The sequence below is a fragment of the Bombina bombina genome, unplaced genomic scaffold (assembly GCF_027579735.1).
Source record: "Bombina bombina isolate aBomBom1 unplaced genomic scaffold, aBomBom1.pri scaffold_421, whole genome shotgun sequence".
NCBI classification, from domain to species: Eukaryota; Metazoa; Chordata; class Amphibia; order Anura; family Bombinatoridae; genus Bombina; species Bombina bombina.
Genome location: NW_026510719.1, coordinates 1 through 13,532, shown reverse-complemented (window position 1 = coordinate 13,532; position 13,532 = coordinate 1). Strand labels below are relative to the sequence as shown.

Below are 13,532 nucleotides of genomic sequence, written 5' to 3'. Positions count from 1 at the left end.
TATAGAGCATCTATCATTTCTCAATTTAAAAAATGATTAATGACAATTTTAATTTTATTATATATATATATATATATATATATATATATATATATATATATATATATATATATATATATATATATATATATATATATATATATATATATATATATATATATATATATATAATCTAAAAAACTGTTTTCCTTGATATTATTATTAGTGTGGCGCAGTTATTTTTATTTTCGTTTGTACTTTTAAAAAATAGATGCTAATATTCTACACAGCCAAAGCTGTATCTAAGCATGGACTTGTTTCTCTTTAGCAAAATATTCTGCAAGAAAATTGAAAGATTGTTTGATCCAGAATACAAGAACAAAGACTCTTCGGCAAACGCTTCAACACTCTATAGGTACGTTTTTGTATTTTAATTTTTTTCTTTAAATTAAAAAATGTGCATGTTGTTATTGGTTATTTACCTTTTACTTTTTAGCATGTGCTTGCAGTGTTGGAACTTAAATTTGTGTATGACATTACTGTGTGTGTATGTGTGTGTGTGTGTGTGTGTATATATATATATATATATATATATATATATATTGTATAGCGCTGGGTACAAAGATAGGGGTATACAATGACAAGGATTTGTGATAAAATACAAAACATAACAAACTAAACAAATCTAGTACAGGAGGAAGAGGGCCTTACTCCGGAGAGCTCACAGTCTACAGGTTGAGGGTGCAGAGACATAAGGTTTGGGGTAGCTTGGATTGTCACATGGATTGTAGTTGCTACAGTGAGTCAGGCAGTTGAATAATTATTTTGGTAGGGTGAGAGATGGAAAGCCTCTCTGAATAGATATGCTTTCAAGGAGCGTCTGAAGCTATACAAGGTTGGAGACAGTCTTATTGAGCGGGGTAGAGAGTTCCAGAGGACAGGAGCAGCATGTGAGAAGTCTTGGAGACGGGAGGGGGATGTAGAGATAACAGGAGTAGAGAGACGTAGGTCAGAGTTTGATCAAAGAGAACTGGATGGGGAATATTTGTAGATGAAAGAGGAAATTTAGTTGGGAGTTAGACTGTTGAGTGCTTTGTTAGTTAGGGTTAATACTTTAAGTTGTATTCTGGAGTGTATGGGGAGCCAGTGTAGAGACTGAGAGTGGAGCAGCTGATGTAGATCGGTAACTTAGGTGGATGAGTCTAGCTGTAGCATTCATAATAGATTGTATGGAGGAGAGGCGGTGCTTTGGAAGGCCATTTAGAAGAAGATTGCAATAATCAATGCGTGAGAAAATGAGGGAAGGAATTATTATTTTTGTAGTTTTTTGAGTAAGGAAGGGACAAATTCTGGAAATGTTGTGTACGTGTGCACGGCAGGATTTGGTAAGCGCTTGTATATGTGGGTTGAATGTGAGTTCTGAGTCAAGTGTGACCCCAAGATAGCGGACCTGGGGTGAGGTATTGAGAATAGAGTCTCCGACCATTAGAGCATTGTCAAGTGTTGGATGTCTCAAAGAGGGGGAATAAGAAGCAGCTCAGTTTTGGACAGATTAAGTTGGAGGTAGTGTGAAGACATCCAATAGGAATTGCAGAGAGGCAGTTGGAAATCTGGTTGAGTAAGGAGGGAGAGATATCAGGAGAGGAAAGATAGATTTGGGTATCATCAGCATATAAGTGGTACTGGAAGCCAAAGGAGGCTATACGTTTTCCAACTGAGGATGTATAGAGAGAGAAAAGCAAGGGACCCAAAACAGAGCCTTGTGGGACTCCAAATGAGTAGGAGTGTAATGCCAATAAATCACAGTATATTTATATGTAAGGGACATTATTTTGTTTTGCAGTCATTAAAGGGACATAATACCCATAGGCTTAATCACTTGATACTGATGCAGCATAACTGAGTAAGTGCTGTTTGAACAGTTATCCTCCAGTTACTGTCAGCTGCAGGTTGAAAAAAATCCAGCCAATCAGCTTCATCATTGCTGATGCTATACTTTGCTTTAGTTTGATCTCATGAGACTTCACTGAAATATCATGAGATTTCATAGTAAAATGCCTTAAACTGAATAGGGAAATAACAACATGATTGTGCTTGTACATACCAGATGCACACTCCCTTGCAAGTTTCTATAGCTAGTATGCTGAATAAAGTCCCTTTAAGATGGGATGAGACATTTTGACGTAAAATATCTTCCTTTATTACATAGAGATGTTTAAGTGATGTTTTCTAGTTACCTTTTCTACAGATATGTTGCATTACTTTCAAGTGCTTCAACATTTGGTTATGATGTCCCTTTAAGTATATTTCTTTTGTTTTTAGCAATATAAAGAGGTAAGTGAAGTTTCTCTTGTTAAGTGTGTTCAGTCCACGGGTCATCCATTACTTATGGGATATATTCTCCTTCCCAACAGGAAGTTGCAAGAGGATCACCCAAGCAGAGCTGCTATATAGCTCCTCCCCTCACATGTCATATCCAGTCATTCTCTTGCAACCCTCAACAAAGAAGGAGGTCGCGAGAGGAGCTGGAGTTTTTACTTAACTATTCTTCAATCAAAAGTTTGTTATTTTAAATGGCACCGGAGTGTGCTGTTTTTCTTTCTCAAGCAGTATTTGGAAGAAGAAACTGCCTGCGTTTTTTTCTATGATCTTAGCACTGGCTGTTCTCGACATTCTGAGGAGTGGGGTAACTTCAGAAACTGGGAATAGCATGCGGGGTCCTCCGCAAATGAGGTATGTGCAGTACATTATTTTCTGGGAATGGAATTGACTTTGAAAATACTGCTGTTACCGTATGATGTAAGTACAGCCTTAAATGCAGTAGTGGCAACTGGTATCAGGCTGATAAATGTATGCGCAGTCGAGTTATTTTCTAGGGACTAGAATTTGACTGAGAAAATACTGTTAAAACTGAAATAATACTTAAGCCTTATCTGCAGTGGTAGCGACTGGTAGCAGGCTTAGTGATAACTTTGCATGACATTGGAAAATGTTGTTTTTTAATAAAACGTTTACTGGCATGTTATTCGTTTTTGTGAGGTACTTTGGTGATAAATCTCTTTGGGCATGATTTTTTTCCACATGGCTAACATATATTTTCTGCATAGAAACCGTTATATCAGGGCTCCCACTGTTGTAATAGGAGTGGGAGGGACCTTGTTTTAGTGCCTTGTTGCGCAGTTAAAATTCTAGCACAGTCTTCCTGCTTCTTCCTCCTTGATCCAGGACGTCTCTAGAGAGCTCAGGGGTCTGCAAAATTCATTTTTGAGGGAGGTAATCAGTCACAGCAGATCTGTGACAGTGTGTTGGACTGTGATTAAAAGCGTTAAATCTTAATTGATATCCGTTTTATCCGTTTTGGGTATTGAGGGGTTAATCATCCTTTTGCTAATGGGTGCAATCCTCTGCTGATAATACACTTCTTGCTGCAGCGTTTTTTTATATTGCTTGTAAACTTATTGAAAGTGATTTCCAAGCTTGCTAGTTTCATTGCTAAGTCAACGAGGGGGAAGTTATGCCGCCTAACTCTCCTCACGTGTCAGTACCTGCGTCTCCCGCTCGGGAGATGCGTAAGATTGAGACGCCAAGTACATCTAGGCCCTTACAAATCACTTTACATGATATGGCTAATGTTATGAAAGAAGTATTATATAATATGCCCGAATTAAGGGGCAAGCGCGATAGCTCTGGGTTAAGGACAGAGCGCGCTGATGACACGAGAGCCATGTCTGATACTGCGTCACAATTTGCAGAACATGAGGACGGTGAGCTTCATTCTGTCGGTGACGGTTCTGATCCAGGGAGACCGGATTCAGAAATTTCAAATTTTAAATTTAAGCTTGAGAACCTCCGTGTGTTACTAGGGGAGGTATTAGCGGCTCTGAATGATTGCGACACGGTGGCAATTCCAGAGAAAATGTGTAGGTTGGATAGATACTACGCGGTACCGGTGTGTACTGACGTCTTTCCTATACCAAAAAGACTTACAGAAATTATTAGTAAGGAGTGGGATAGACCCGGTGTGCCTTTTTCCCCTCCCCCGATATTTAGAAAAATGTTTCCTATAGACGCCACCACACGAGACTTATGGCAGACGGTCCCTAAGGTGGAGGGAGCAGTTTCTACTTTAGCCAAACGTACCACTATCCCGGTGGAGGATAGCTGTGCTTTCTCAGATCCAATGGATAAAAAATTAGAGGGTTATCTTAAGAAAATGTTTGTTCAACAGGGTTTTATATTGCAGCCTCTTGCATGCATTGCGCCTGTCACGGCTGCACCGGCATTCTGGTTTGAGTCTCTGGAAGAGGCGATTCGCACAGCGCCATTGGATGAGGCTTTGATCAAAGTTAGAACCCTTAAGCAAGCTAATGCGTTTGTTTCAGATGCCGTAGTACATCTAACCAAACTTACGGCTAAAAATTCCGGATTCGCCATACAGGCGCGCAGAGCGCTCTGGCTTAAATCCTGGTCAGCGGATGTAACTTCCAAATCTAAGCTACTTAACATTCCTTTCAAAGGGCAGACCTTATTCTGGCCCGGCTTGAAGGAAATTATTGCTGACATTACGGGAGGTAAGGGCCATGCCCTTCCTCAGGACAGGGCCAAACCAAAGGCCAAACAGTCTAATTTTCGTGCCTTTCGTAACTTCAAGGCAGGAGCAGCATCAACTTCCTCCGCTCCAAAACAGGAAGGAACTACTGCTCGTTACAGACAGGGTTGGAAAGGCAACCAGTCATGGAACAAGGGCAAGCAGGCCAGAAAGCCTACTCCCGCCCCTAAGACAGCATGAAGACAGGGCCCCCTATCCGGAGACGGATTTAGTGGGGGGCAGACTTTCTCTCTTCGCCCAGGCTTGGGCAAGAGATGTGCAGGATCCCTGGACGTTGAAGATTATATCTCAGGGATACCTTCTGGATTTCAAAACCTCTCCTCCACAAGGGAGGTTCCATCTATCGAGGTTATCAACAAACCTAGTAAAGAGAGAGGCATTTCTACAATGTGTACAAGACCTCTTAATCATGGGAGTGATCCACTCAGTTCCGCGATCGGAACAGGGACAAGGATTTTACTCAAATCTATTTGTGGTTCCCAAAAAAGAGGGAACCTTCAGACCAATCTTGGACTTAAAGATCTTAAACAAATTCCTAAGGGTACCATCGTTCAAGATGGAAACCATTCGAACCATCCTACCCATGATCCAAGAGGGTCAATATATGACCACAGTGGACTTAAAGGATGCTTACCTTCACATACCGATTCACAAAGATCATTATCGGTACCTAAGGTTTGCCTTTCTAGACAGGCATTACCAGTTTGTGGCTCTTCCCTTCGGGTTAGCCACGGCCCCGAGAATTTTTACGAAGGTTCAAGGCTCTCTTCTGGCGGTACTAAGACCACGAGGCATAGCAGTGGCTCCGTACCTAGACGACATTCTGATACAAGCGTCAAGTTTTCAGAATGCAAAGTCTCATACAGAGATAGTTCTAGCATTTCTGAGGTCGCATGGGTGGAAAGTGAACGTGGATAAGAGTTCTCTGTTACCACTCACAAGGGTTCCTTTTCTAGGGACTCTTATAGATTCTGTAGAGATGAAGATTTACCTGACGGAGTCCAGGTTATCAAAGATTCTCAATGCTTGCCGTGTCCTTCATTCCATTCCAAGCCCATCAGTAGCTCAGTGCATGGAGGTAATCGGATTAATTGTCGCGGCAATGGACATAGTGCCATTTGCTCGCCTGCATCTCAGACCGCTGCAACTATGCATGCTCAGTCAATGGAACGTGGATTACTCAGATCTGTCCCCTTTGCTAAATCTGGACCAGGAGACCAGAGATTCTCTTCTCTGGTGGTTGTCACCGGTTCATCTGTCCAAAGGAATGACCTTTCGCAGACCAGATTGGACGGTTGTAACAACGGATGCCAGCCTTCTAGGCTGGGGAGCAGTCTGGAATTCCCTGAAGGCTCAGGGATCGTGGACTCAGGAGGAGAAACTCCTTCCAATAAACATTCTAGAATTAAGAGCAATATTCAATGCTCTTCTAGCTTGGCCTCAGTTAGCAAAACTGAGGTTCATCAGATTTCAGTCAGACAATATCACGACTGTGGCTTACATCAATCATCAAAGGGGAACCAGGAGTTCCCTAGCGATGTTGGAAGTCTCGAAGATAATTCTCTGGGCAGAGTCTCACTCTTGCCACCTGTCAGCGATTTACATCCCAGGCGTGGAGAACTGGGAGGCGGATTTCCTAAGTCGCCAGACTTTTCATCCGGGAGAGTGGGAACTTCACCCGGAGGTATTTGCTCAACTGATTCGTCGTTGGGGCAAACCGGATCTGGATCTCATGGCATCTCGCCAGAACGCGAAGCTTCCTTGTTACGGATCCAGGTCCAGGGACCCGGGAGCGGTGCTAGTAGATGCATTAGCAGCCCCTTGGGTTTTCAACATAGCTTATGTGTTTCCACCATTTCCGTTGCTACCTCGACTGATTGCCAGGATCAAACAGGAGAGGGCATCGGTAATTCTGATAGCGCCTGCGTGGCCACGCAGGACCTGGTATGCAGACCTAGTGGACATGTCGTCCTGTCCACCATGGTCTCTACCTCTGAGGCAGGACCTTCTGATTCAGGGTCCTTTCAACCATCCAAACCTAATTTCTCTGAGGCTGACTGCCTGGAAATTGAACGCTTGATTCTATCAAAGCGTGGGTTTTTGGATTCGGTTATTGATACATTAATACAGGCTCGGAAACCTGTGACCAGAAAAATTTACCATAAGATATGGCGTAAATATTTATATTGGTGCGAATCCAAGAGTTACTCATGAAGTAAGGTTAGGATTCCTAGGATATTGGCTTTTCTACAAGAGGGTTTAGAAAAGGGTTTATCCGCTAGTTCGCTAAAGGGACAGATTTCCGCTCTGTCTATTCTTTTACACAAACGTCTGGCAGAGAATCCAGACGTCCAGGCTTTTTGTCAGGCTTTGGCTAGAATTAAGCCTGTGTTTAAAGCTGTTGCTCCTCCGTGGAGCTTAAACTTGGTTCTTAAAGTTCTTCAGGGTGTTCCGTTTGAACCCCTTCATTCCATTGATATTAAGCTTTTATCTTGGAAAGTTTTGTTTTTGATGGCTATTTCCTCGGCTCGAAGAGTCTCTGAGTTATCTGCCTTACATTGTGATTCTCCTTATCTGATCTTTCATTCAGACAAGGTAGTACTGCGTACTAAACCTGGGTTTTTACCTAAGGTTGTTTCTAACAGGAATATCAATCAAGAGATTGTTGTTCCATTATTATGTCCTAATCCTTCTTCAAAGAAGGAACGTCTTTTGCATAATCTAGACGTGGTCCGTGCTCTGAAGTTCTACTTACAGGCAACTAAAGATTTTAGACAAACTTCTTCTCTGTTTGTCGTTTACTCTGGACAGAGGAGAGGTCAAAGGGCTTCGGCTACCTCTCTCTCTTTTTGGCTTCGTAGCATAATACGTTTAGCCTATGAGACTGCTGGACAGCAGCCTCCTGAAAGAATTACAGCTCATTCCACTAGAGCTGTGGCTTCCACCTGGGCCTTTAAGAATGAGGCCTCTGTTGAACAGATTTGCAAGGCTGCAACTTGGTCTTCACTTCATACTTTTTCCAAATTTTACAAATTTGACACTTTCGCTTCTTCGGAGGCTGGTTTTGGGAGAAAGGTTCTACAGGCAATGGTTCCTTCTGTTTAATGTTCCTGCCTTGTCCCTCCCATCATCCGTGTACTTAGCTTTGGTATTGGTATCCCATAAGTAATGGATGACCCGTGGACTGAACACACTTAACAAGAGAAAACATAATTTATGCTTACCTGATAAATTTATTTCTCTTGTAGTGTGTTCAGTCCATGGCCCGCCCTGTCTTTTTAAGGCAGGTTCTAAATTTTAAAATTATATCTCCAGTCACCACTGCACCTTATAGTTTCTCCTTTCTCGTCTTGTTTCGGTCGAATGACTGGATATGACATGTGAGGGGAGGAGCTATATAGCAGCTCTGCTTGGGTGATCCTCTTGCAACTTCCTGTTGGGAAGGAGAATATATCCCATAAGTAATGGATGACCCGTGGACTGAACACACTACAAGAGAAATAAATTTATCAGGTAAGCATAAATTATGTTTTTTCATTATATAACTTAGTATTTATATCAGACTGTAAACAAAAAAATGACAAAGTATATACTCCACTAATATTTTATTAAAACAAGTAATCAACATTTATATTGATCGACAAATTACTTTATAGTTAATATTAAAACCAAAACAAAACCACAACATTTTGTATTGATTCAGACAGATAATATAATTTTAAATAACTTTCCAGTTTATTTATATTATCAAATTTGCTCCAGTCTCTTGATATCCTTAGCTGAAGTATCAGCAATGCACTACTGGGAGCTAGCTGAACACATCTTGTGTGCCAATGACAGGAGGGATATGTGTGCATCCCCCAAGTTGCCACAAACAGGCACAAATGAAGAAAAACATTGTCAGCATTAATGGGACATGAAACTAAAATCTTACTTTCATGATTCTTATAGAACATACAATTTTAAACCACTTCCAAATTTACTTCTATTATTAAGTTTGCTTCATTCTCTTGGTATCCTTTGTTGAAGGCGCATCAGTGCACTACTGGGAGCTAGCTGAACACACCAGGTGAGCCAATGACGAGGCATATATGTGCTGCTCAGGGGCGGAACTACCATTGGTGCAGCAGGGGGTCCCATTATTATTATACTTTATTTATGAAGCTCCAACATATATGGAGCCGATTTATCATTGGTCTGTCCGACATGATCCGCTCAGCAGATCATGTCCGACAGACATCGATGAATGGCGACAGCATACGCTTATGAACTGTTTGTGCAATGCCGCCCCCTGCAGATCGGCCGCTAGCAAGGGGTGTCAATCAGCCCAATCGTATAGGATCGGGCAGATTGCAGACCGCAGCCTCAGAGGCAGCGTACCACTTATGGAGCAGCGGTCTTAAGACCGCTGCTTCATAGCTGCTGTTTCCGGCGAGCCTGAAGGCTCTTGCGGAAACAGGGGCATCAGGGGCCATTCGGCCCTTGATGAATCGGTCCCTCTATCCGAATCATGAAAGTTTAGTTTTGACTTTACTGTCCCTTTTAGTTTAAAGGGACAGTCAACACCAGAATTTTGTTGTTTAAAAAGATAGATAATCCCTTTATTACCCATTCCCCAGTTTTGCATAACCAACACAGTTATATTAATATACTTTTTACCTCTGTGATTAACTTGTATCTAAGCATCTTCTGACAGCCTCCTGATCACATGACATTTTATTTATTATCTATTGACTTTTATTTTAGCCAATTAGTGCAGTGTCTGCCACAATCCACGGGCGTGATCACAATGTTATCTATATGGTTTACATGAACTAGCTCTCCCCTGTTGTGAAAAGCAAATAAAAAAGCACGTGATAAGAGGAGGCCCTCAAGGGCTTAGAAATTATCATATGAGCTTTCCTAGTTTTAGCTTTCACCTAAGAATACAAAAAAAAAAAAAAACAAAGCAAAATTGGTGATAAAAGTAAATTGGAAAGCTGTTTAAAATTACATGCCCTATTTAAAATCTGAAAGTTTTTTTTTTGGACTTGGCTGTCTCTTTAAGGGACATTCTAGTGTAGAAAATAAATAAGATAATATTCTAGCGTAAAAATCCCCACACCAGGATTGATCCTATACCGCTCAAAATAATGATATTGTCAGTAAGCCAGTTAGAATAAGGGACAAGAGGAAAGTAAAAAAGGATTTTATTTAAAAGAAATGCTGTAACTTTTCCTAAAGTAGGAGTTATGGAGAATTTGTTTACTATATTATACAATAATCTATTATAAGAAGATGAATATGAATGAATTATGGTGTTATGTTGATACATACAAGATTGAGTACAAGAACTGGCATTAGGAATGATCCGAGCACAAGTGTATTTTGTACAAGATTTGATTTTTTTGTACTAGGCATTTCGATTGACTGTATGCCAGATATACATTTTATGACAGAACTAAGAGCAAGGTTACCAATATACAGCTTTAGGGACAAGGTTGGACTTGAATACAGTACAACACTCTGAGGTAACTAGAGTATTACTATATGAAACATGTGACTGTTTAACTAGATGCATATGAAGAGGTTTTTTTAATGTCTTGCTAGCACTTTACTCCATTGCAGTATATTCTCCCAATACCTTTTTTTAAAATTAAAAAAAAAAGTGTGTGCGACCAAATAGCCCTGTATTCTTGTTTAGATACAGTTCTTAGCCCGCTGGTTCAGGATACAGTCCAATTTGTATGACCCATTTCCTCAAAGTATTTACCAGCTGAGAAACCTTTTCTAAATTAAAAGCTGTTTTTAGTGATTTATAGCTGTTACCTTGTATTTACTAATTTAGACAAGTCTGCTTATTAAATGGGGTTTGGGAGAATATACCCCTTTTGTATAAAAAGCAGCAAAGTCTATCAGCTACTCTTAAAGCTGAGGTTTGTTTTTTTGTAGATATGGAGGCCGATTTACCAAATGTCTGTTGGACCTGATCCGACAGTGCGGATCAGGTCCGACAGACATCGCTGAATGCGGAGAGCAAAACGCTCTCCGTATTCAGCATTGCACCAGCAGCTCACAAGAGCTGCTGGTGCAACGCCGCCCCCTGCAGACTCGCGGCCAATTGGCTGCCAGCAGGGAGGTGTCAATCAACCCGATCGTACTCGATCGGGTTGAATTGTGGCGATTCCTGTCCGCCTCATCAGAGCAGGCGGCCAGGGTTATGGAGCAGCGGTCTTTAGACCGCTGCTCAATAACTTGTGTTTCTGGCGAGTCTGAAGATTCGCCAGAAACACGGGCCCTCAAGATCCATCCGGAGCTTGATAAATGGGCCTCATGGAGTGAGTTTGAAGCAGAGTTTTTTTTAAATGGATATACAAAGGATTATTAGCTAGCTGGACAGCTAGTGAGCTGGTTGTAGCACTAGAATGTGCAATTTGTACAATTACGTTGTATTAATCATATAGTTCCCAGATAATATTGCACATATAAACATCTGTACTTATGTTTTTTCTTTATAATTGATTATTTTTGTCAAAAACTCCTAGAATGCTATAAATGTTGGGCTAAAAACGTAAGTCTTGTTGTTTCTTGTTAGATGTTCTCTTTGTAAAAGACTGCTGACAAAAGAAGCTGAGCAAAAGATCTCTTGTCTACCAGGGAAAATTCACATAGATCAACATGGAAATATTGTGTACTTTCATATCAGGTAATTTAATTTCTATACAAATCTGTATTTATTCTGTACCATGTGACTTGCATGAGGAAGCAGAAATATATCATTTAAATGCAGCCTCTTATCTCATAGGCAAAACTAGGTTGTTTCTACCAAAAAACAACAACATTTTGTATTCTCTTTTTTTTTTTTTTTTTTTAAACTAACTGTTGCTTAAAGGGACAGTTTACTCAAAAATGTTGTCCCCTTTAATTTGTTATCAATGATCCACTTTACCTGCTGGAATGTATTAAATTGTTTACAAGTATTTCCATTAACCTTATATTGGCATTTTAATTAGTTTATTTAGCCTGTGGTATCCCCGACCCATCCGGAAAGTTTTTGGCCACGAGGCCAAGCTGTATTAACACAGCCAGTAGAAGAAATTACACTCCCAGTGGGGTATAGAATAGATAAGGTAATAAAATGTTAATTTTCCATTATTCTCTCCAAGTATTGGTGATTGGTTTATGGACAGATATAAGATAAAGAAGCAGGTATATGTACACAATGTGATAAAGTAATGAGATCTGAGTATACCTACAAGCTCAACCCATTTTATTAGGTTGTGGCTTCAAAACACAAAATCAGCTAATTCATATACACAAATAAGCCTTAAAAAAAACAAATCTCATACATTTTATACTCTGCAGCTGGTAAAAAAAAGTAATTTAAAACACATTAAGGGAAAAACAATTTTATAGTATACTGTCCCTTTAAGGTGGTGCTGGTGATGATGATAACATGTATACATATGTTTGCCTCACCTAATTCAGAGCCGATCCTCATAACAAAGAAGAGGGCATGTCATTGTAGCAATTTTCCTATTCTGTACAATAAAAAGAATGGCAAAATCATTTCATGTTCTGTCTTTGCAAATTTATATTTGGTACTTGATATTTGATATACTTATTATTTTTTATTATAATGTAAATATGAGTACTTACTCCTGGTAGGTAGAAGAGTGGGAGTTAACCTGTAAGTAATACTATAGTCTTCATGACTTTTGTAGAGCTTCACCTACTCTCTGGAATTTCCTTTCCTTCATCTCAGGTGTTCAGATTTGTAATGCATCAACCTGTTTTTCTTATGGTTCTCACCTCGGACCCCTCACCTTCTCTATCAACTACCCATGCACTTGCTTTAGCTTTTAATCTTAGGAGCCTACCTGCCCTGTAGGTACAAAACGGCTCCTTAAATTCAAGTAAAACTGAATAAACATATGCATAATCAAAAGTGATTCTACACATAAAACCTTTTTTATTTTCGTGAATGCACAGTGTATTTTGTGTAAACACGCTTTAAAAATGGCTCCCCCTACATAACAGCTCTTTAAAGACAGCCCCCCCCTACAGCTCAGTGGTGATGTTGGCGGACTTTTTCTGAAGTTGTGATCCCCATGATATCCTATAGGAGACACGTCGCAACTCGTCAGCATAAAGAGGTTCAGCCCACTTTTTTAGAATATATCGATAGAATAACAGGGCTCTCATGACGAGCGTCTCCCAAACGATTCTTAAAAGAATGCTTTTAAATACAGTTTTAGGAGAAAAGTCTTCAAGCGTGAATAAAAAGTAACTTTTATTGTATCATTTAAAAGCAAACAAGGAACTACAGAGCTGTAGACTCTCATTAACTGTAGATGAAGGTGATGTACATTAGATGATAATTCCCGCGCTGTGTCTTTTACCCTTTTTCATTAGACATGTGTGTTTTGTTCCGAATCGAAATTCGCACAAATCTGCCAAATTCGGAGATTACAATCTATTCGAATTTCCGAATTACCCTAGCAACGAAACTAAACTAATCCAATTCCAAATGCATTTGTAACAAATAAATACGAATTCGTTCGGATTTATTTGTTACATTCGAATACCCATGGACATGGAACCATCTGAATCAACATAACACATACCGAACTTCCAAATTTACGAATCAAATCCGAAACAAATACATCCGAATTTATTTTAATCCGAACCGAAATTCGAAAAAATCTGAATCGGTCCGAAATTAACCAAAAAATTTTTTCCGCTGTGCACATCTATTTTTCGTAGAATTATAAGTATTATTCTATTATCATGCAGCTATTGCCAAACTGTTGTGGAATATATTGGTACTTTATAAATAAATTATGAAGATGATAATAATATTATATGGAAATGTTTTAAGGATTTTTCCAGTGATATTTGAATTGATTTTGTTTGGCTTGGCTGAAAATAAATAACACAACCTGATTAAGTGCTTTTGGGTAAG

At 39.8% G+C, this 13,532-nt stretch overlaps 1 protein-coding gene across 1 annotated transcript in view; it reads left to right on the top strand.

The window, feature by feature from the left end:
* LOC128643342 (SANT and BTB domain regulator of class switch recombination-like) overlaps positions 1-11,277 on the top strand; it is a 91,182-nt gene extending 79,905 nt beyond the window's left edge. Inside the window, exons 9-10 of the mRNA XM_053696273.1 lie at positions 308-394; positions 11,163-11,277. Coding sequence (XP_053552248.1) covers positions 308-394; positions 11,163-11,277 — 202 coding nt within the window. The remainder of the gene's footprint in view (positions 1-307; positions 395-11,162) is intronic.
* Positions 11,278-13,532: the final 2,255 nt, after the last annotated feature.